The sequence below is a fragment of the Hemitrygon akajei genome, chromosome 11 (genome assembly GCF_048418815.1).
Source record: "Hemitrygon akajei chromosome 11, sHemAka1.3, whole genome shotgun sequence".
In the NCBI taxonomy this organism is placed as follows: domain Eukaryota; kingdom Metazoa; phylum Chordata; class Chondrichthyes; order Myliobatiformes; family Dasyatidae; genus Hemitrygon; species Hemitrygon akajei.
In genome coordinates, this window is record NC_133134.1 from 78146277 (window position 1) to 78171678 (window position 25402).

Genomic DNA, 25402 nt, shown 5'->3' on the forward strand with positions numbered 1-25402 from the left:
GAGAGCACATTGCACGCTCCATGCCCAATTCTGCCCCCTGATCCAGGAAAGGGCATCCTTGCCGTGGAGGGAGCACAGTGAAGATCCGTCAGACCAGGAGGGTGGGAATCCAGTGAAGACTTGAAGAGAGTCGAGGTGACAGGGACAGGGGTTAGGAAAACCATGAGAGATCTCGTTGGGACTTCCGACGGGGAGGGTGTCTCCCCTTGGGCTAGGAGGGTCCAGGACCCAGAGTCCCATCTTAGACTGAGGGGCTGGCCATTTGCACGAGAACAGAGAGGGGCCTCTTCAGCTGGAGGACGGCACGAGGAGCCGGTGGGATCTCTCCCAGAGGCTCTGACTCTGGGTTCAGTACTTAACAGATTTCTGGATATTGAGGGCAAGGGCAGGGAAATAGGGCAGGGGTGATCAGCAACGATCACGCAGCGAGAGCTGTCCTTTATAACAGTGAGGCATTGCAGTGGAATAATGCCCATCTGCACCAATCCCACTGGCCCATACCCTATTCAAATGAGGGTCTCTTGGCCACAGTGACTTCACCCACCCCACCCTCCTGGTCTGGTGGATCTTCCCTGCACTCCCCCAGTGGCAAAGGTGCCCTTTCTTGGGTCAGGGGGCAAAACCAGGCACAGTTGTTCCACCACCTCCTCTGACAGGATGTTCCTGATCTCCGTACAGAAAATTTACTCCTCAGATCTCCTTCATTTTACCTTAAAGGCATTTCCCCTTATATTTGACACCCTTCCCTCTACCCCATCTTTTCCTCACAATCTACACACATTGGCCAAGAAAGCTTACCAGCACCTCTACTTCCTTAGGAGGTTAAAGAAATTTGGCACGACCCCAATGACCTCAGCAATTTTTACGGATCCACCACGGAAAGTGCCCACCTTATCTGGATACATCACGGCTCAGTGCGGCAACTGCTCTGCCTGGAGCACACGGAACTGCGGACACAGATCAGCACACTGCAGAAACCAGCCTCCCCTCCGTCTGCACCTCGCTAAAGCACAGTCAAAGACTAGACAGACCACCTCAACCCAGACGGACCCACCTCTTCTCCCCTTTCCCATCAGGCGAAAGGTTCAAAAGCCTGACAGCACGTCGCAGCAAGCTTCTATCCCGCTGTTATCAGATTACTGAATGGTTTCCATGTACAATGAGATGAGACTCGACCTGACGATCTACATTACTGAGGCCCTTGCTCGTTGCTCTGTCTGCACTGCACTTTCTTTGTAACACTCTATTCTGCCTCTTCATGCTGTTGCCCTCAGGAAGGAGGTACAGGAGCCTCAAGTCCCACACCACCAGGTTCAAGAGAAGTTATTACCCCTTAGCCATTGTGCTCTAGAACCAGAGGGGTAACTTCACTCAACCTGATACAAACAATTTCACAATCTATGGACTCACACTTTAAGATTCTACAGCTTGTGTTACTGATGTATATTGATTACGTATTATTTTTTCTCCATTTGCAGTTTGTTGTCTTTTGCATACTGGGAACATTTCAATAATGGGGCAAGTAAAGTTATTCCCTTTCGTTCAAGGGCCTGATGATTGAGGGGTAATAACTGTTCCCGAACCCGGTGATGTGAGTCCTGAGGCTCCTGTCTGTATCTTCTTCCTGATGACAGCAGTGGGAAGAGAGAAGAGAGCGTATCCTGTGTAGTGGAGGTCCCCGATGATGGAAGCTGCTTTCCTGTGACAGTGTCTCACTGGTGCTGGTGATGGGTTCACCCATGATGGACTGGGCCGCATACATCACCCTTCGCAGGTCTTTCAGTCCAAGGGCATTGATGTCTCCACACCAGGCTGTCAATATACTCCACTATAGAAATTTGTCAAAGCTTTAGATGTCATGCTGAATCTTTGCAAATTCCTGAGGAAGTTGACTTGCTGCCGTGCTTTGTAATTACACCTGTCCAGTGTCCAAGCCAGGTCCTCTGAAGTACTAACATTGAAGAACCCAAATATTGCTGACCCTCCAATGAAGACAGGCTCATAGATCTCTGCTTCCTTCTCCTAAAGCCACCCCCCCTCCAAATTGGCAGATGACACAAAAGCCTGAGAACACGCACCAGCAGGCTCAAAGACAGCTTCTATCCCACTGTTATCAGACTATTGAACCTCCTTTAGTATGACAAGATTCAAGATAGTTTAATGTCATTTCCAGTATACACGTGTAAAGGAGACCTCGCAATGTACCTTGTTCTGATCTTCCACCTTATCGTTTCCCTACTTTCTCTGTTACACTTTATTCTTCATTCTGTTATCATTTTACCTGGTAAAAGAGGTGACACTATTGCATGGCCAGCAGTCAGGGTTTGATATTCCCCACTGCCTGTAAGATTGTACCTTCTCCCTGTGACCTCAGCCTTCCTCCCACATTCATGGGTTAGGGAGAATGATTTGTGGATGTGCAGAGGCCCAGCACATCCTCCTGATCTGTAGGAACAGTGCGCAGACCAAATTTTTCACTGGAATGTGATAATAATAAACCAATTCCAAAGCCGGTTTAAGGTTCCAATCAACAACCCATCATCCCAGAATGAGGGCATTCCGGATTCCCCTGGCTCCTAAGTCTGACATTAAGATTAAAGATTAGCTTGGTAGAGGTTCAGAGAAGGTTCACTGGACTGATTCCTGGAATGGGTGGACTGTCCCACGAGGAAAGGTTGGGCAGACTAGGTTTGTATTCGCTGGGGTGGGGAGGGGGCAGGATTGAAATGTGTAAGATCCCAAGGGGAAGGCGTTTTCTCACTGTTTAACACATTGATGCGATCATGAAGCATACACGCCAGCAGCTATACTTTATTAGAAGTTTGAGATTTGGTACGTCACCAAAGACTAGCAAATTCCTACAGATGTGGTGGGGAGGCTCCGATGGTCAGGATCACAGAGGGCTGCAGAGGGTTGTAGACTCAGTCAGCTCCATCAGGGCCACAACCCTCCCCATCATCTTCAAAAGCCAGTGAGTCAAGAGGGCAGCGTCCTCACCATCGGTGATTTACCCCTCTCAGAACTACCACCAGGGAGGAGGTTCAGGAGCCAGAAGACCCACGCTCAACAATTCAGCGGCAGCTTCTTCCCCTCCGTATCTAGAATGTTTAAGGTAAAGAGAAGTGGATTCTTTGGTGAGAGGGAGGGGTGAGAAAGATCACCGGGGAGGGGCCAAGAGGAGGGAAATGTGTGATTGAGGTTAACAGTCATCTGATAGAATGAAGTGGACTCGTCCTGTGTGTTCAGATGCATGTTGATAAGGAGCAATAGACTGGAAAATGGTGCTGAGCTCAAGCACTGCCTCACGTGCATTGTAACTCCGCCACAGCTGGAGTCTGTTCCTTCAACTCGTCACATCCCAACTATCACTGATCTTTAATGAATTCAGGCTGAGCCAGTGGGACGCCTTCTCGAGCCACTGCAGTCTTTGAAAGGTGGGCAGACCCACATTGCTGTTGGGGAGGGAGTGATTCAGCCACAACGAAGGAGTGGCAATATATTTTCCAGTCAGGATGGCGTGTGGCTTGGAGGGCAGCTTCACATTCAGCAGCGTTTAAGAGACACTTTGCGAACGGGAAGCGTGGCAGGTCAGGACTATGTGTGGGTGGCTGGGATTAGAACACAGGCCCTCTGGAGGTGACCAAAACTGCACACAGTACTCCAGATGGAGTGGCGTGGTTAGTGACAACCACCCAGGATCAGTTCCCGTCACTGTCACACGCTCTCCCTGTAACCCCGTGGGTTCCGTCCACGGGTTAGTGAGACTCACGGACTCCCCGCAGCACATCCGGGGACCGTGTTGGTCATTGATGCAAACGATGAGTTTCACTGTACGGTTTGATGTAGTGTGACAAATAGTTAATTTTTCAACCCTTCACAGGTGGCCTGACCAGATTTTTATGAAGCTGTGAAGTACCTTCCACTCAGCTAACAGAGGCAAAATGCCACGAGCCTTATTCAGCACCCTCTCGACCGGTGGGAGAGTTAGATTGGCACCATGGTCAGCACAGACATGATGGGCCAAAGGGCCTCTCCCCATTCTGTGCCAATGCTTTTGCTGCTCCAGCTGATGGGTTTGGACGGTGCTGTCTAAGGAGTCTTGGAGCACGCTCATGAAGACGGAAATCACCTCACACTCCGTCTCAATATTATTATCACTTTAAAAACAATGCCGGCTGCCCGTCGCACACCGTTTGTTTGTCAGTCTGTGTGGAGTTTTTCATTGGTTCCACTGTATCTACTGCGAATGCCTGCAAGGAAATGAATGTGAGGGGTGGACTTTGATTTTGGTCCGATATTGGACAGGGGCGCTCCCCTGGCTCCGTGATGTCTGGGGGGGGATGGGAAGAAGAATTAAAAGTCAACACACAAATTACTAATTTAATATTCTCGAATACATTACAATCCATAGGATGGGAATCATTTCCCACTGCCCACCACCCTCCACCCACACCCTGCCCCCCTCAGTCCGAACAGCAGCGCCGGGGGGGGGGGCGGGGGAATCAAAGGAGAAAGGTCAGGACTGACCGGGCTCCGTCCTTTGAAGCAGCCGATTCTGTTGATTGAGACGAGCTCGCTTGCTTTGACAGCCCAGAACAATGCGGGAGGTTAGTGTTCAGGCGAACGAGGGGGTGGGGGTCGGTTACTGGCGAGATGGCCGGCGGCACACACGGTAGGGGATGAGGAAGACCAGAAGGGTTTGAAAAGGTGATGACTGTGGGGCCACTGAGCAGCGAGAACCGGCGACCCGGGTGAAGCCGAGTTCAGCTGGCCCGCCTCACCTACCTGCACCCGCTCACTGGATGCCGGAGGGCAGAGGTAATCGGGTTAATGGAGCCCACCCGGGGCGAGGAGGCGCCCTGAGGAAGGGCGGGGCAGGGGGAGGGTGAGGTGTGGAGACACACACACACAGAGGATGGGTGTGCGTGAGAGAGTGGGGAAGGAGAGAAGCAGGGATTAATAAAGTCAAAGAGGGGTTTAATGGGATCAGGCAAAAGGTTAGTACCAGAGAATGGTGTTAATGGAGGGTTTAATTGGGACCAGAGCGAATGGGGGAAGACCTTCACTTTGTGCACACGTAATTAGGGTAGAGTGTTTACTTTGTCCAGACCTGCATTAAGTAGGGGCTCCTGGGTCAGGTCTCCGTTCTCAGTTACTCAAGCGCCCATAATGTGAAGACGCTCCTTGCCACTGCCTTGGGAATGCGGAGTGCCCACCCTTGCACTGGCAACACCGGAGAGGCGCAGGTGAAGTGTTGTGTGGATTCCGGTCGCCCCGTTACAGGAGGACGTGGAGGCTCTGGGGAGGGTGCAGAGGAGTTTCACCAGGATGCTGCCTGGATGAGAGAGCATGTTGGGCCGTTTTCTCTGGAGTGCCGCAGACCTGATGGAGGTTTATAAGATGATGAGAGGCAGACAGAGTTTTTAGCCCCAGGATAGAGATACAGAGGGCATGCAGTTAAGGTGCGAGGTGAAAGTTCAGGGTCTATTTTTTTAAAACACAGGGAGTGGTAGGTACTTGGACTGGGCTGCCAGGGGTGGTGCTGGAGTCATGTCAGAGGGTTTTGGACAGACAAATAAGGGATATGGATCACAGAGAGGCAGAAGGGATTAGTTTAATTCAGCATTGTGCTCAGCACAGACATTGCGGGCCAAAGGTTCTGTTCCTGTGTGGGATTGTTCCACGTGTTTAAGGCTCCGGAATGAGGCAGAGGTTTGACAGTAGTCCCTTTGTGATGAGTGGGAGAAGGCAGGTAGGATAGGGAGGTACCAGGAAAACGGGCTTTCTGCTACTGTTACACCCCCTGCCCCAGCGCAGGGGGTCACAACGCAAATATCCCACCCCTCTGCCCGGCCAAGCAACGAAACAGTGACCAGGGCAAAGGGGGAAGGGGGGTCAATTGCTGGTGGAGAGAGAGAGTCCAGTGAGTTATGGAGTCAACTACCTCCATTAAAGCCCTCAGCTCTGCGGAGAGTTCATTTGCTGTTTGAGGGTACATGGGGAGGGTAAAGTTGTGGAGCATACTGCCTCTAGAAGGGCAGGGAGCTTCAGGAGGAGGTTTGAATTAAAAGCCCACTCTGGGGGGGGGGGGGGAAACGGTCTGTGAATCTCTGAGTCTTGTGACCGAGCTCGCAATGCACACATGTTGAACCAGAGTCCAGGACAACCTCCGCGGCGCTCCCACCATCATATTTACAAGGCTGACTGGCAGCCACTCGGCCTGCGTGGGCTACCAGTGCCGGGAGTCCACCAGCTCGGGTCGGAGGCTGAGCTTTTTCAGGGTCTCGTAGCCCACCACGATGCAGACGGCAGAGGGGGTGGAGGACAGGATGCGAGCCGACAGCCCCTTGGTCAATCCCCAGGCGCCCTCCTCAGCCATCAGCTGCTTAAAGGTTTGGACCATCGAACATCGTCCCTCCACCTGCAAAAGGGAAATCTGGGTCAGGGCCGGACCGGCAGAGACGGTGGATGGGGGGGAGGCAGGTGGAACGGGGGAGGCAGGTGGAACGGGGGGAGGCAGGTGGATGAGGGGAGGCAGGTGGAACGGGGGAGGCAGGTGGAACGGGGGGGAGGCAGGTGGAACGGGGGGAGGCAGGTGGAACGGGGGGAGGCAGGTGGAACGGGGGAGGCAGGTGGAACGGGGGGGAGGCAGGTGGATGGGGGGAGGCAGGTGGAATGGGGGGAGGCAGGTGGAACGGGGGGAGGCAGGTGGAACGGGGGGAGGCAGGTGGATGAGGGGAGGCAGGTGGAACGGGGGAGGCAGGTGGAACGGGGGGGAGGCAGGTGGACGGGGGAGGCAGGTGGAATGGGGGGGAGGCAGGTGGACGGGGGGAGGCAGGTGGAACGGGGGGGAGGCAGGTGGAACGGGGGGAGGCAGGTGGAACGGGGGGAGGCAGGTGGAACGGGGGGGAGGCAGGTGGAACGGGGGGAGGCAGGTGGAACGGGGGGGAGGCAGGTGGAACGGGGGAGGCAGGTGGAACGGGGGAGGCAGGTGGATGGGGGGAGGCAGGTGGAACGGGGGGAGGCAGGTGGAACGGGGGAGGCAGGTGGAACGGGGGGGAGGCAGGTGGAACGGGGGAGGCAGGTGGATGGGGGGGAGGCAGGTGGATGGGGGGGAGGCAGGTGGACGGGGGGAGGCAGGTGGAACGGGGGAGGCAGGTGGAACGGGGGGAGGCAGGTGGATGGGGGGAGGCAGGTGGAACGGGGGGGAGGCAGGTGGAACGGGGGGAGGCAGGTGGAACGGGGGAGGCAGGTGGATGGGGGGAGGCAGGTGGAACGGGGGGGAGGCAGGTGGAACGGGGGGAGGCAGGTGGAACGGGGGGAGGCAGGTGGATGGGGGGAGGCAGGTGGAACGGGGAGGCAGGTGGAACGGGGAGGCAGGTGGCAGGATCCAGCGGTTCACCTGGAAGGGGGAGTGGGGGGAAGACAGCCCTTCCAGCCGGGCATCAGGACTAAAGCCGCTGCCTCTGGCTCCGGATACCAGAGCACTCTGTGTGAGTGTGTCTGTCTATGGGTGGGATCCAGTGTGTGACTGTCTATGTGCGTATGTTTGTCTGTGTTTGTAGCATAGCTTAGTAAGCCCAATGGAATCATAGCACAGAATAGGCCCTTCAACCCATCTAATCCACACTGAACTATTCTACCCAATCCCAACCACAGGCCTCCATACCCTCCCACCCCATCCATATACTAATCCAAACTTCCCTTAAATGCTGCAATGCACTGCTTCTGCCGGCAGCGTGTTGCACACTCGCCCCTCTCCGAGTGAAGACGTTTCCCCTCATGTTCCTATTTTACATCACCCTAAGACTCTGACCTCTGGTTCTGGTCTTGCCCAGCCCCAGTGGAAAACGCCTGCTGGCATTTACACTATCTATACCCCTCATAATCTCGTCTACCTGTATCAAATCTCCCCTCGTTTTCCCACACTCCTATTCAACCTTTCCCTATAACTCAGGTCCCAGTAACATCCTTGTAAATTTTCTGTGAGCTTTTTCAATTTATTGATATCTTTACTGTAAGTAGGTGACCAAAACTACATACAATGCTCTAAATTAGGCCTCACCGCCTTACAACGTAACACCCCAGCTCCCGCACTCGATACTCTGATTTATGAAGGTTGTGTAATTTAAATATAAAAATGATTATATGAAGTCCCTTCAGTTTATAGTTACAATTCCTGAAAATGATAATCCCATGATGTTACAGGAAAGACACTGGGATGGGTGGAAGACTGGCAGGGAATAAGGAGGCCTTTTCTGGTTGGCTGGCTGGTGACTAGTAGTGTTCTGCACAGCTCCATGTCAAGACCGCTTCTTTGCATGTGATACGTCAACAATTTGGATGATTGACTTGATGGCTTCGTGGCTAAGTTTGTGGATGATATGAAGACAGGTGGGGAGAGGGGCAGGTAGTGTTAAAATGCAGAAGGACTCGGACAGATTAGGCGAATGGGTAAGAAGTGGCAAAAGGGGCAGGTGTTGCAGGGTCCTTGTTGGTTAGCATGGATGTGATGGGCCAAAGGGCACACTGATGGCTTTATGACTGGAGATCTGGGAACCAATGTTTCAGAAACCTCTTTCTATTTCCATTGTTCTGATGATGAATCACTTCCTCACAAAACAAAACACAATTCATGTGTGATTTGCCTTTCCACAGCTCCCAGCTTCTCTCTCTCTGTCTGTGTCTATCCCTCTCCCTCTCTGTCTCTGTCTATCCCTCTCCCTCTCTCTCTGTCTGTGTCTATCCCTCTCCCTCTCCTTCTCTCTCTGTCTATCCCTCACCCTCTCTCTCACTCCCAATCTTGATCTCCTCCTCTCTGTGTCCTTTCCCTGGCTCCACAGTGTTACAGGTACTGACTGTTAAAACACCAATTTCAGAGCCTGCACTCAGCTTGGATACGTCTCTTCCCACCATGGTCGTATCTACAGGAGACGCTGCCTCATGCAGACAGCACCCATCATCGAAGATCCCCACCATCCGGGCCAGGCCATCTTCTCCCAGCTCCCATCGGGGAGGAGGTACAGAAGCCTGAAGTCCCACACCACCAGGTTCAGGAACAGCAACTTCCCTTCAACCATTAGGTTCCTGAACCGACCGGTACAACCCCAATCACCACCTCAGGGGAAGGGGAGGGACAGGGCGAGGGAGGAGATGGAGTACTAGGAGCATTACCTGAACCCGGATGCAGATAACATCCATCGGGTTGGTGAGGGAGGGGATGGGGCTAGGGAGGACGAGAGAGGGGATGGAGGATGGAGGACGAAGGAGGGGATGGGGCATGAGGAGCATTACCTGAACAACGGTGCAGATAACATCCATCAGGTTGGTGAGGGAGGGGATGGAGGACGAGGGAGGGGATGGATGACAAAGGAGGGGATGGAGGACGGAGGACGGGGAGGGGATGGAGGACGAGGGAGGGGATGGAGGACGGAAGACGGAGGAGGGGATGGAGGACGAGGGAGGGGATGGAGGACGAAGGGGAGGATGGAGGACGAGGGAGGGGATGGAGGACGAGGGAGGGGATGGAGGACGAGGGAGGGGATGGAGGACGAGGGAGGGGATGGAGGACGAAGGAGGGGATGGAGGATGGAGGACGAAGGAGGGGATGGAGGATGGAGGACGAAGGAGGGGATAGAGGATGGAGGACGAAGGAGGGGATGGAGGATAGAGGACGAAGGAGGGGATGGAGGATGGAGGACGAAGGAGGGGATAGAGGATGGAGGACGAAGGAGGGGATGGAGGATGGAGGACGAAGGGGGGACGGAGGACGAAGGGGGGACGGAGGACGAGGGAGGGGACGGAGGACGAGGGAGGGGACGGAGGACGAGGGAGGGGACGGAGGACGAAGGAGGGGACGGAGGACGAAGGAGGGGTTGGAGGACGAGGGAGGGGATGAAGGATGAAGGATGGAGGACGAAGGAAGGGATGAAGGATGGAGGACGAGGGAGGGGATGAAGGATGGAGGACGAGGGAGGGGATGAAGGATGGAGGACGAGGGAGGGGATGAAGGATGGAGGACGAGGGAGAGGATGAAGGATGAAGGATGGACGAAGGAGGGGATGAAGGATGAAGGATGGAGGACGAGGGAGGGGATGAAGGACGGAGGACGAGGGAGGGGATGAAGGATGAAGGATGGAGGACGAAGGAGGGGATGAAGGATGAAGGATGGAGGACAAGGAGGGGATGAAGGATGAAGGACGAGGGAGGGGATGAAGGATGGAGGACGAGGGAGGGGATGAAGGATGAAGGATGGTGGACGAAGGAAGGGATGAAGGATGGAGGACGAGGGAGGGGATGAAGGATGGAGGACGAGGGAGGGGATGAAGGATGGAGGACGAGGGAGGGGATGAAGGATGGAGGACGAGGGAGGGGATGAAGGATGAAGGATGGTGGACGAGGGAGGGGATGAAGGATGAAGGATGGAGGACGAGGGAGGGGATGAAGGACGGAGGACGAGGGAGGGGATGAAGGATGAAGGATGGAGGACGAAGGAGGGGATGAAGGATGAAGGATGGAGGACAAGGAGGGGATGAAGGATGAAGGACGAAGGAGGGGATGAAGGATGAAGGAGGGGATGAAGGATGAAGGATGAAGGACGAAGGAGGGGATGAAGGATGGAGGACGAGGGAGGGGACGGAGGACGAGTGAGGGGATGGAGGATGGAGGACGAGGGAGGGGATGGAGGATGGAGGACGAAGGAGGGGATGAAGGATGGTGGACGAGGGAGGGGATGAAGGATGAAGGATGGTGGACGAGGAAGGGGATGAAGGATGAAGGATGGAGGACGAAGGAGGGGATGAAGGATGAAGGATGAAGGACGAAGGAGGGGATGAAGGATGGAGGACGAGGGAGGGGACGGAGGACGAAGGAGGGGTTGGAGGACGAGGGAGGGGATGGAGGACGAAGGAGGGGACGGAGGACGAAGGAGGGGTTGGAGGACGAGGGAGGGGATGGAGGACGAGGGAGGGGATGAAGGATGAAGGATGGAGGACGAAGGAGGGGATGAAGGATGAAGGATGAAGGACGAGGGAGGGGACGGAGGACGAAGGAGGGGTTGGAGGACGAGGGAGGGGATGGAGGACGAAGGAGGGGACGGAGGACGAAGGAGGGGTTGGAGGACGAGGGAGGGGATGGAGGACGAGGGAGGGGATGAAGGATGAAGGATGGAGGACGAAGGAGGGGATGAAGGATGGAGGATGGAGGACGAAGGAGGGGATGAAGGATGAAGGATGAAGGACGAAGGAGGGGATGAAGGATGGAGGACGAGGGAGGGGATGAAGGATGAAGGATGGAGGACGAAGGAGGGGATGAAGGATGAAGGATGAAGGACGAAGGAGGGGATGAAGGATGGAGGACGAGGGAGGGGATGAAGGATGAAGGATGGAGGACGAAGGAGGGGATGAAGGATGAAGGATGAAGGAGGGGATGAAGGATGAAGGACGAAGGAGGGGATGAAGGATGAAGGATGGAGGACGAAGGAGGGGATGAAGGATGAAGGACGAAGGAGGGGATGAAGGATGGAGGACGAAGGAGGGGATGAAGGATGGTGGACGAGGGAGGGGATGAAGGATGAAGGATGGTGGACGAGGAAGGGGATGAAGGATGAAGGATGGAGGACGAAGGAGGGGATGAAGGAGGGGATGAAGGATGAAGGATGAAGGACGAAGGAGGGGATGAAGGATGAAGGATGGAGGACGAAGGAGGGGATGAAGGATGAAGGATGGAGGACGAGGGAGGGGATGAAGGATGAAGGACGAAGGAGGGGATGAAGGATGGAGGACGAAGGAGGGGATGAAGGATGGAGGACGAAGGAGGGGATGAAGGATGAAGGATGGAGGACGAGGGAGGGGATGAAGGATGAAGGATGGAGGACGAGGGAGGGGATGAAGGACGGAGGACGAGGGAGGGGATGAAGGATGAAGGATGGAGGACGAAGGAGGGGATGAAGGATGAAGGATGGAGGACGAGGAGGGGATGAAGGATGGAGGACGAAGGAGGGGATGAAGGATGAAGGATGGAGGACAAGGAGGGGATGAAGGATGAAGGATGGAGGACGAGGGAGGGGATGAAGGATGAAGGATGGAGGACGAGGGAGGGGATGAAGGACGGAGGACGAGGGAGGGGATGAAGGATGAAGGATGGAGGACGAAGGAGGGGATGAAGGATGAAGGATGGAGGACAAGGAGGGGATGAAGGACGAAGGACGAAGGAGGGGATGAAGGATGAAGGAGGGGATGAAGGATGAAGGATGAAGGACGAAGGAGGGGATGAAGGATGAAGGACGAAGGAGGGGATGAAGGATGGAGGACGAGGGAGGGGATGAAGGATGGAGGACGAAGGAGGGGATGAAGGACGAAGGACGAAGGAGGGGATGAAGGATGAAGGAGGGGATGAAGGATGAAGGATGAAGGACGAAGGAGGGGATGAAGGATGGAGGACGAGGGAGGGGATGAAGGATGAAGGATGGAGGACGAAGGAGGGGATGAAGGATGGAGGACGAGGGAGGGGATGAAGGATGTAGGACGAAGGAGGGGATGAAGGATGGAGGACGAAGGAGGGGATGGGGCAAGAGGAGCATTACCTGAACACGGGCGCGGATGACGTCCATCGGGTTGGTGAGGGTGGAGGCGGTCGCAGCAGCCAGGGGTCCAGCCACGGCCTGAACAACAAGATGAGGGCAGACGCTTGGTGTCATGTGGGAGAGCTGCTCTAAAAGCACGAGAGGGAAGAAGAGAGCTCAGTATTTGCATCTCAGTGACAGCTAGGTCTGTCAGTGACAGATACACCTCACAGACCCGTCCCCACCGGTACAGTACCCCGGTGTTACACAGTGACAGACCCGTCCCCACCGGTACCGTACCCCGGTGTTACACAGTGACGGACCCGTCCCCACCGGTACCGTACCCCGGTGTTATACAGTGACAGACCCGTCCCCACCGGTACCGTACCCCGGTGTTATACAGTGACAGACCCGTCCCCACCGGTACCGTACCCCGGTGTTACACAGTGACGGACCCGTCCCCACCGGTACCGTACCCCGGTGTTACACAGTGACAGACCCGTCCCCAACGGTACCGTACCCCGGTGTTACACAGTGACAGACCCGTCCCCACCGGTACAGTACCCCTGTGTTACACAGTGACAGACATGTCCCCACCGGTACCGTACCCCGGTGTTACACAGTGACAGACCCGTCCCCACCGGTACAGTACCCCGGTGTTACACAGTGACAGACCCGTCCCCACCGGTACCGTACCCCAGTGTTATACAGTGATAGACCCGTCCCCACCGGTACCGTACCCCAGTGTTATACAGTGACAGACCCGTCCCCACCGGTACAGTACCCCGGTGTTACACAGTGACAGACCCGTCCCCACCGGTACCGTACCCCGGTGTTACACAGTGACAGACCCGTCCCCACCGGTACAGTACCCCGGTGTTACACAGTGACAGACCCGTCCCCACAGGTACCGTACCCCGGTGTTACACAGTGACAGACCCGTCCCCACCGGTACCGTACCCCGGTGTTATACAGTGACAGACCCGTCCCCACCGGTACCGTACCCCGGTGTTATACAGTGACAGACCCGACCCCACCGGTACCGTACCCCGGTGTTATACAGTGACGGACCCGTCCTGACCGGTACCGTACCCCGGTGTTACACAGTGACGGACCCGTCCCCACCGGTACCGTACCCCGGTGTTATACAGCGACAGACCTGTCCCCACCGGTACCGTACCCCGGTGTTATACAGTGACAGACCAGTCCCCACCGGTACCGTACCCCGGTTTTATACAGTGACAGACCCGTCCCCACCGGTACCGTACCCCGGTGTTATACAGTGTCAGACCCATCCCCACCGGTACCGTACCCCGGTGTTATACAGTGACAGACCCGTCCCCACCGGTACAGTACCCCGGTGTTACACAGTGACAGACCCGTCCCCACCGGTACCGTACCCCGGTGTTACACAGTGACAGACCCGTCCCCACCGGTACAGTACCCCGGTGTTACACAGTGACAGACCCGTCCCCACCGGTACAGTACCCCGGTGTTACACAGTGACAGACCCGTCCCCACCGGTACAGTACCCCAGTGTTACACAGGGACGGACCCGTCCCCACCGGTACTGTACCCCAGTGACAGACCCGTCCCCACTGGTACCGTACCCCGGTGTTATACAGGGACGGACACGTCCCCACCGGTACCGTACCCCGGTGTTACACAGTGACAGACCCGTCCCCACAGGTACCGTACCCCGGTGTTATACAGTGACAGACCCGTCCCCACAAGTACCGTACCCCGGTGTTACACAGTGACGGACCCGTCCCCACCGGTACCGTACCCCAGTGTTACACAGTGACAGACCCGTCCCCACCAGTACCGTACCCCGGTGTTACACAGTGACGGACCCGTCCCCACCGGTACCCGCACCCCAGTGACAGACCCGTCCCCACCGGTACCGTACCCCAGTGACAGACCCGTCCCCACCGGTACCGTACCCCGGTGTTATACAGTGATAGACCCGTCCCCACCGTTACTGTACCCCGGTGTTACACAGCGACGGTACCGTACCCCGGTGTTACACAGCGACAGACCCGTCCCCACCGGTACCGTACCCCCGTGTTACACAGCGACGGACCCGTCCCCACCGGTACCGTACCCCGGTGTTATACAGCGACGGACCCGTCCCCACCGGTACCGTACCCCGGTGTTATACAGCGACGGACCCGTCCCCACCGGTACCGTACCCCGGTGTTGTACAGCGATGGACTCGTCCCCACCGGTACCGTACCCCGGTGTTGTACAGCGACGGACCCGTCCCCACCGGTACCGTACCCCGGTGTTACACAGTGACAGACCCGTCCCCACCGGTACTGTACCCCGGTGTTAGACAGTCACGGACCCGTCTCCACCGGTACTGTACCCCTGTGTTAGACAGTGACAGACCCGTCCCCACCGGTACCGTACCCCGGTGTTACACAGTGACAGACCCGTCCCCACCGGTACTGTACCCCAGTGACAGACCTGTCCCCACCGGTACTGTACCCCGGTGTTAGACAGTCACGGACCCGTCTCCACCGGTACTGTACCCCTGTGTTAGACAGTGACAGACCCGTCCCCACCAGTACCGTACCCCGGTGTTACACAGTGACAGACCCGTCCCCACCGGTACCGTACCCCGGTGTGACACAGTGACAGACCCGTCCCCACCGGTACAGTACCCCGGTGTTACACAGTGACAGACCCGTCCCCACCGGTACCGTACCCCAGTGTTATACAGTGATAGACCCGTCCCCACCGGTACCGTACCCCAGTGTTATACAGTGACAGACCCGTCCCCACCGGTACAGTACCCCGGTGTTACACAGTGACAGACCCGTCCCCACCGGTACCGTACCCCGGTGTTACACAGTGACAGACCCGTCCCCACCGGTACAGTACCCCGGTGTTACACAGTGACAGACCCGTCCCCACAGGTACCGTACCCCGGTGTTACACAGTGACAGACCCGTCCCCACCGGTACCGTACCCCGGTGTTATACAGTGACAGACCCGTCCCCACCGGTACCGTACCCCGGTGTTATACAGTGACAGACCCGACCCCACCGGTACCGTACCCCGGTGTTATACAGTGACGGACCCGTCCCGACCGGTACCGTACCCCGGTGTTACACAGTGACGGACCCGACCCCACCGGTACCGTACCCCGGTGTTATACAGTGACGGACCCGTCCCGACCGGTACCGTACCCCGGTGTTACACAGTGACAGACCCGTCCCCACCGGTACCGTACCCCGGTGTTATACAGCGACAGACCTGTCCCCACCGGTACCGTACCCCTGTGTTATACAGTGACAGACCAGTCCCCACCGGTACCGTACCCCGGTTTTATACAGTGACAGACCCGTCCCCACCGGTACCGTACCCCGGTGTTATACAGTGTCAGACCCATCCCCACCGGTACCGTACCCCGGTGTTATACAGTGACAGACCCGTCCCCACCGGTACAGTACCCCGGTGTTACACAGTGACAGACCCGTCCCCACCGGTACCGTACCCCGGTGTTACACAGTGACAGACCCGTCCCCACCGGTACAGTACCCCGGTGTTACACAGTGACAGACCCGTCCCCACCGGTACAGTACCCCGGTGTTACACAGTGACAGACCCGTCCCCACCGGTACAGTACCCCGGTGTTACACAGGGACGGACCCGTCCCCACCGGTACCGTACCCCGGTGTTACACAGTGACGGACCCGTCCCCACCGGTACCGTACCCCGGTGTTACACAGTGACGGACCCGTCCCCACCGGTACCGTACCCCGGTGTTATACAGGGACGGACACGTCCCCACCGGTACCGTACCCCGTTGTTAAACAGTGACAGACCCGTCCCCACCAGTACCGTACCCCGGTGTTACACAGTGACGGACCCGTCCCCACCGGTACCGTACCCCAGTGTTACACAGTGACAGACCCGTCCCCACCAGTACCGTACCCCGGTGTTACACAGTGACGGACCCGTCCCCACCGGTACCGCACCCCAGTGACAGACCCGTCCCCACCGGTACCGTACCCCAGTGACAGACCCGTCCCCACCGGTACCGTACCCCGGTGTTATACAGTGATAGACCCGTCCCCACCGTTACTGTACCCCGGTGTTACACAGCGACGGTACCGTACCCCGGTGTTACACAGCGACAGACCTGTCCCCACCGGTACCGTACCCCGGTGTTACACAGCGACGGACCCGTCCCCACCGGTACCGTACCCCCGTGTTACACAGCGACGGACCCGTCCCCACCGGTACCGTACCCCGGTGTTATACAGCGACGGACCCGTCCCCACCGGTACCGTACCCCGGTGTTATACAGCGACGGACCCGTCCCCACCGGTACCGTACCCCGGTGTTATACAGCGACGGACCCATCCCCACCGGTACCGTACCCCGGTGTTGTACAGCGACGGACTCGTCCCCACCGGTACCGTACCCCGGTGTTGTACAGCGACGGACCCGTCCCCACCGGTACCGTACCCCGGTGTTACACAGTGACAGACCCGTCCCCACCGGTACTGTACCCCAGTGACAGACCTGTCCCCACCGGTACTGTACCCCGGTGTTACACAGTCACGGACCCGTCTCCACCGGTACTGTACCCCAGTGTTAGACAGTGACAGACCCGTCCCCACCGGTACCGTACCCCGGTGTCACACAGTGACAGACCCGTCCCCACCGGTACAGTACCCCGGTGTTACACAGTGACAGACCCGTACCCCGGTGTTACACAGTGACAGACCCGTCCCCACCGGTACCGTACCCCGGTGTGACACAGTGACAGACCCGTCCCCACCGGTACCGTACCCCGGTGTTACACAGTGACAGACCCGTCCCCACCGGTACCGTACCCCGGTGTTACACAGTGACAGATCCGTCCCCACCGGTACCGTACCCCGGTGTTATACAGTGACAGACCTGTCCCCACCGGTACCGTACCCCGGTGTTATACAGTGTCAGACCCGCCCCCCACAGGTACCGTACCCCAGTGTTATACAGTGACAGACCCGTCCCCACCGGTACCGTACCCCGGTGTTACACAGTGACAGACCCGACCCCACCGGTACCGTACCCCAGTGTTATACAGTGACGGACCCGTCCTGACCGGTACCGTACCCCGGTGTTACACAGTGACAGACCCGTCCCCACCGGTACCGTACCCCGGTGTTATACAGCGACAGACCTGTCCCCACCGGTACCGTACCCCGGTGTTATACAGTGACAGACCAGTCCCCACCGGTACCGTACCCCGGTTTTATACAGTGACAGACCCGTCCCCACCGGTACCCTACCCCGGTGTTATACAGTGTCAGACCCATCCCCACCGGTACCGTACCCCGGTGTTATACAGTGACAGACCCATCCCCACCGGTACCGTACCCCGGTGTTATACAGTGACAGACCCGTCCCCACCGGTACCGTACCCCGGTGTTACACAGTGACAGACCCATCCCCACCGGTACCGTACCCCGGTGTTATACAGTGACAGACCCGTCCCCACCGGTAACGTACCCCGGTGTTACACAGTGACAGACCCGTCCCCACCGGTACCATACCCGAGTGACAGACCCGTCCCCACCGGTACCGTACCCCAGTGACAGACCCGTCCCCACCAGTACCGTACCCCGGTGTTATACAGTGACAGACCCGACCCCACCGGTACCGTACCCCGGTGTTACACAGTGACGGACCCGTCCCCATGGGTACCGTACCCCGGTGTTACACAGTGACAGACCCGTCCCCACCGGTACCGTACCCCGGTGTTATACAGTGACAGACCCGTCCCCACCGGTACCGTACCCCAGTGACAGACCCGTCCCCAACGGTACCGTACCCCAGTGAGAGACCCGTCCCCACTGGTACCGTACCCCGGTGTTACACAGTGACAGACCCGTCCCCAACGGTACCGTACTCCGGTGTTACACAGTGACAGACCCGTCCCCACCGGTACCGTACCCCAGTGACGGACCCGTCCCCACCGGTACGGTACCCCGGTGATATACAGTGACAGACCCGACCCCACAGGTACCGTACCCCAGTGACAGACCCGACCCCACCGGTACCGTACCCCGGTGTTATACAGTGACGGACCCGTCCCCACCGGTACAGTACCCCGGTGTTATACAGTGACAGACCCGACCCCACCGGTACCGTACCCCGGTGTTATACAGTGACAGACCCGACCCCACCGGTACCGTACCCCGGTGTTATAAAGTGACAGACCCGTCCTCACCGGTACCGTACCCCGGTGTTATACAGTGACAGACCCGTCCCCACCGGTACCGTACCCCGGTGTTACACAGTGACAGACCCGTCCCCAACGGTACCGTACCCCGGTGTTACACAGTGACAGACCCGTCCCCACCGGTACCGTACTCCAGTGACAGACCCGTCCCCACCGGTACCGTACCCCGGTGTTACACAGCGACAGACCCGTCCCCACCGGTACCGTACCCCGGTGTTACACAGTGACGGACCCGTCCCCACCGGTACCGTACCCCGGTGTTACACAGTGTCAGACCCGTCCCCACCGGTACCGTACCCCGGTCTTACACAGTGACGGATCCGTCCCCACCGGTACCGTACCCCGGTGTTACACAGTGACGGACCCGTCCCCACCGGTACCGTACCCCGGTGTTACACAGTGACAGACCCGTCCCCACCAGTACCGTACCCCGGTGTTACACAGTGACGGACCCGTCCCCACCGGTACCGTACCCCAGTGTTACACAGTGACAGACCCGTCCCCACCAGTACCGTACCCCGGTGTTACACAGTGACGGACCCGTCCCCACCGGTACCGCACCCCAGTGACAGACCCGTCCCCACCGGTACCGTACCCCGGTGTTACACAGTGACGGACCCGTCCCCACCGGTACCGTACCCTGGTGTTACACAGTGACAGACCCATCCCCACCGGTACCGTACCCCAGTGACAGACCCGTCCCCACCGGTACCGTACCCCGGTGTTATACAGTGACAGACCCGTCCCCACCGGTACCGTATCCCGGTGTTATACAGTGACAGACCCGTCCCCACCGGTACCGTACCCCGGTGTTATACAGTGACGGACCCGTCCCCACCGGTACCGTACCCCGGTGTTATACAGTGATAGACCCGTCCCCACCGGTACTGTACCCCGGTGTTACACAGCGACGGTACCGTACCCCGGTGTTACACAGCGACAGACCCGTCCCCACCGGTACCGTACCCCCGTGTTACGCAGCGACGGACCCATCCCCACCAGTACCGTACCCCGGTGTTATACAGTGACAGACCCGACCCCACCGGTACCGTACCCCGGTGTTATACAGTGACGGACCCGTCCCGACCGGTACCGTACCCCGGTGTTACACAGTGACAGACCCGTCCCCACCGGTACCGTACCCCGGTGTTATACAGCGACAGACCTGTCCCCACCGGTACCGTACCCCTGTGTTATACAGTGACAGACCAGTCCCCACCGGTACCGTACCCCGGTTTTATACAGTGACAGACCCGTCCCCACCGGTACCGTACCCCGGTGTTATACAGTGTCAGACCCATCCCCACCGGTACCGTACCCCGGTGTTATACAGTGACAGACCCGTCCCCACCGGTACAGTACCCCGGTGTTACACAGTGACAGACCCGTCCCCACCGGTACCGTACCCCGGTGTTACACAGTGACAGACCCGTCCCCACCGGTACAGTACCCCGGTGTTACACAGTGACAGACCCGTCCCCACCGGTACAGTACCCCGGTGTTACACAGTGACAGACCCGTCCCCACCGGTACAGTACCCCGGTGTTACACAGGGACGGACCCGTCCCCACCGGTACCGTACCCCGGTGTTACACAGTGACGGACCCGTCCCCACCGGTACCGTACCCCGGTGTTACACAGTGACGGACCCGTCCCCACCGGTACCGTACCCCGGTGTTATACAGGGACGGACACGTCCCCACCGGTACCGTACCCCGTTGTTAAACAGTGACAGACCCGTCCCCACCAGTACCGTACCCCGGTGTTACACAGTGACGGACCCGTCCCCACCGGTACCGTACCCCAGTGTTACACAGTGACAGACCCGTCCCCACCAGTACCGTACCCCGGTGTTACACAGTGACGGACCCGTCCCCACCGGTACCGCACCCCAGTGACAGACCCGTCCCCACCGGTACCGTACCCCAGTGACAGACCCGTCCCCACCGGTACCGTACCCCGGTGTTATACAGTGATAGACCCGTCCCCACCGTTACTGTACCCCGGTGTTACACAGCGACGGTACCGTACCCCGGTGTTACACAGCGACAGACCTGTCCCCACCGGTACCGTACCCCGGTGTTACACAGCGACGGACCCGTCCCCACCGGTACCGTACCCCCGTGTTACACAGCGACGGACCCGTCCCCACCGGTACCGTACCCCGGTGTTATACAGCGACGGACCCGTCCCCACCGGTACCGTACCCCGGTGTTATACAGCGACGGACCCGTCCCCACCGGTACCGTACCCCGGTGTTATACAGCGACGGACCCATCCCCACCGGTACCGTACCCCGGTGTTGTACAGCGACGGACTCGTCCCCACCGGTACCGTACCCCGGTGTTGTACAGCGACGGACCCGTCCCCACCGGTACCGTACCCCGGTGTTACACAGTGACAGACCCGTCCCCACCGGTACTGTACCCCAGTGACAGACCTGTCCCCACCGGTACTGTACCCCGGTGTTACACAGTCACGGACCCGTCTCCACCGGTACTGTACCCCAGTGTTAGACAGTGACAGACCCGTCCCCACCGGTACCGTACCCCGGTGTCACACAGTGACAGACCCGTCCCCACCGGTACAGTACCCCGGTGTTACACAGTGACAGACCCGTACCCCGGTGTTACACAGTGACAGACCCGTCCCCACCGGTACCGTACCCCGGTGTGACACAGTGACAGACCCGTCCCCACCGGTACCGTACCCCGGTGTTACACAGTGACAGACCCGTCCCCACCGGTACCGTACCCCGGTGTTACACAGTGACAGATCCGTCCCCACCGGTACCGTACCCCGGTGTTATACAGTGACAGACCTGTCCCCACCGGTACCGTACCCCGGTGTTATACAGTGTCAGACCCGCCCCCACAGGTACCGTACCCCAGTGTTATACAGTGACAGACCCGTCCCCACCGGTACCGTACCCCGGTGTTACACAGTGACAGACCCGACCCCACCGGTACCGTACCCCAGTGTTATACAGTGACGGACCCGTCCTGACCGGTACCGTACCCCGGTGTTACACAGTGACAGACCCGTCCCCACCGGTACCGTACCCCGGTGTTATACAGCGACAGACCTGTCCCCACCGGTACCGTACCCCGGTGTTATACAGTGACAGACCAGTCCCCACCGGTACCGTACCCCGGTTTTATACAGTGACAGACCCGTCCCCACCGGTACCCTACCCCGGTGTTATACAGTGTCAGACCCATCCCCACCGGTACCGTACCCCGGTGTTATACAGTGACAGACCCATCCCCACCGGTACCGTACCCCGGTGTTATACAGTGACAGACCCGTCCCCACCGGTACCGTACCCCGGTGTTACACAGTGACAGACCCATCCCCACCGGTACCGTACCCCGGTGTTATACAGTGACAGACCCGTCCCCACCGGTAACGTACCCCGGTGTTACACAGTGACAGACCCGTCCCCACCGGTACCATACCCGAGTGACAGACCCGTCCCCACCGGTACCGTACCCCAGTGACAGACCCGTCCCCACCAGTACCGTACCCCGGTGTTATACAGTGACAGACCCGACCCCACCGGTACCGTACCCCGGTGTTACACAGTGACGGACCCGTCCCCATGGGTACCGTACCCCGGTGTTACACAGTGACAGACCCGTCCCCACCGGTACCGTACCCCGGTGTTATACAGTGACAGACCCGTCCCCACCGGTACCGTACCCCAGTGACAGACCCGTCCCCAACGGTACCGTACCCCAGTGAGAGACCCGTCCCCACTGGTACCGTACCCCGGTGTTACACAGTGACAGACCCGTCCCCAACGGTACCGTACTCCGGTGTTACACAGTGACAGACCCGTCCCCACCGGTACCGTACCCCAGTGACGGACCCGTCCCCACCGGTACGGTACCCCGGTGATATACAGTGACAGACCCGACCCCACCGGTACCGTACCCCAGTGACAGACCCGACCCCACCGGTACCGTACCCCGGTGTTATACAGTGACGGACCCGTCCCCACCGGTACAGTACCCCGGTGTTATACAGTGACAGACCCGACCCCACCGGTACCGTACCCCGGTGTTATACAGTGACAGACCCGACCCCACCGGTACCGTACCCCGGTGTTATAAAGTGACAGACCCGTCCTCACCGGTACCGTACCCCGGTGTTATACAGTGACAGACCCGTCCCCACCGGTACCGTACCCCGGTGTTACACAGTGACAGACCCGTCCCCAACGGTACCGTACCCCGGTGTTACACAGTGACAGACCCGTCCCCACCGGTACCGTACTCCAGTGACAGACCCGTCCCCACCGGTACCGTACCCCGGTGTTACACAGCGACAGACCCGTCCCCACCGGTACCGTACCCCGGTGTTACACAGTGACGGACCCGTCCCCACCGGTACCGTACCCCGGTGTTACACAGTGTCAGACCCGTCCCCACCGGTACCGTACCCCGGTCTTACACAGTGACGGATCCGTCCCCACCGGTACCGTACCCCGGTGTTACACAGTGACGGACCCGTCCCCACCGGTACCGTACCCCGGTGTTACACAGTGACAGACCCGTCCCCACCAGTACCGTACCCCGGTGTTACACAGTGACGGACCCGTCCCCACCGGTACCGTACCCCAGTGTTACACAGTGACAGACCCGTCCCCACCAGTACCGTACCCCGGTGTTACACAGTGACGGACCCGTCCCCACCGGTACCCGCACCCCAGTGACAGACCCGTCCCCACCGGTACCGTACCCCGGTGTTACACAGTGACGGACCCGTCCCCACCGGTACCGTACCCTGGTGTTACACAGTGACAGACCCATCCCCACCGGTACCGTACCCCAGTGACAGACCCGTCCCCACCGGTACCGTACCCCGGTGTTATACAGTGACAGACCCGTCCCCACCGGTACCGTATCCCGGTGTTATACAGTGACAGACCCGACCCAACCGGTACCGTACCCCAGTGACAGACCCGTCCCCACCGGTACCGTACCCCGGTGACAGACCCGACCCCACCGGTACCGTACCCCGGTGTTATACAGTGACGGACCCGTCCCCACCGGTACCGTACCCCGGTGTTATACAGTGACAGACCCGTCCTCACCGGTACCGTACCCCGGTGTTATACAGTGACAGACCCGTCCCCACCGGTACCGTACCCCAGTGTTATACAGTGACGGACCCGTCCCCACGGGTACCGTACCCCCGTGTTATACAGTGACAGACCCGTCCCCAACGGTACCGTACCCCGGTGTTACACAGTGACAGACCCGTCCCCACCGGTACCGTACCCCAGTGACAGACCCGTCCCCACCGGTACCGTACCCCGGTGTTACACAGCGACAGACCCGTCCCCACCGGTACCGTACCCCGGTGTTACACAGTGACGGACCCGTCCCCACCGTTACCGTAACCCGGTGTTACACAGCGACAGACCCGTCCCCACCGGTACCGTACCCCGGTGTTATACAGTGATAGACCCGTCCCCACCGGTACTGTACCCCGGTGTTACACAGCGACGGTACCGTACCCCGGTGTTACACAGCGACAGACCCGTCCCCACCGGTACCGTACCCCCGTGTTACGCAGCGACGGACCCATCCCCACCAGTACCGTACCCCGGTGTTATACAGTGACAGACCCGTCCCCACCAGTACCGTACCCCGGTGTTATACAGTGACAGACCCGTCCTCACCGGTACCGTACCCCGGTGTTATACAGTGACAGACCCGTCCCCACCGGTACCGTACCCCAGTGTTATACAGTGACGGACCCGTCCCCACCGGTACTGTACCCCCGTGTTATACAGTGACAGACCCGTCCCCAACGGTACCGTACCCCGGTGTTACACAGTGACAGACCCGTCCCCACCGGTACCGTACCCCGGTGTTACACAGCGACAGACCCGTCCCCACCGGTACCGTACCCCAGTGTTACACAGTGACAGACCTGTCCCCACCGGTACCGTACCCCGGTGTTACACTGCGACGGACCCGTCCCCAGCGGTACCGTAACCCGGTGTTACACAGCGACAGACCCGTCCCCACCGGTACCGTACCCCGGTGTTATACAGTGATAGACCCGTCCCCACCGGTACTGTACCCCGGTGTTACACAGCGACGGTACCCGTACCCCGGTGTTACACAGCGACAGACCCGTCCCCACCGGTACCGTACCCCCGTGTTACACAGCGACGGACCCGTCCCCACCTGTACCGTACCCCGGTGTTATACAGTGACAGACCCGTCCCCACCGGTACCGTACCCCGGTGTTATACAGCGACGGACCCGTCCCCACCGGTACCGTACCCCGGTGTTATACAGCGACGGACCCGTCCCCACCGGTACCGTACCCCGGTGTTATACAGCGACGGACCCGTCTCCTCCGGTACCGTACCCCGGTGTTATACAGCGACGGACCCGTCCCCACCGGTACCGTACCCCGGTGTTATACAGCGACGGACCCGTCCCCACCGGTACCGTACCCCGGTGTTGTACAGCGACGGACCCGTCCCCACCGGTACCGTACCCCGGTGTTGTACAGCGACGGACCCTTCCCCACCGGTACCGTACCCCGGTGTTACACAGTGACGGACCCGTCAC

General features: G+C 58.8%; 1 protein-coding gene and 1 long non-coding RNA gene across 3 annotated transcripts in view; one reads left to right on the forward strand and one right to left on the reverse strand.

Moving 5' to 3' along the window:
* The first annotated feature begins 2902 nt into the window (after positions 1 to 2902).
* On the forward strand, positions 2903 to 4384 carry LOC140735742 (uncharacterized). The gene is made up of 2 exons (XR_012100799.1): positions 2903 to 3112; positions 3881 to 4384. It is a non-coding gene; the product is annotated as an uncharacterized lncRNA (long non-coding RNA).
* Positions 4367 to 25402, reverse strand: part of LOC140735741 (solute carrier family 25 member 44-like) — a 44306-nt gene continuing 23270 nt past the window's right edge. The window contains exons 3-4 of one of the 2 annotated variants that reach the window (XM_073061182.1): positions 12584 to 12711; positions 4367 to 6421 (exon numbers count right to left, since the gene is read on the reverse strand). In XM_073061182.1, the coding sequence (XP_072917283.1) occupies positions 6230 to 6421; positions 12584 to 12711 (320 nt within the window). In that variant the 3' untranslated portion in view covers positions 4367 to 6229. The remainder of the gene's footprint in view (positions 6422 to 12583; positions 12712 to 25402) is intronic. The other variant, XM_073061183.1, reaches the window with a different exon arrangement.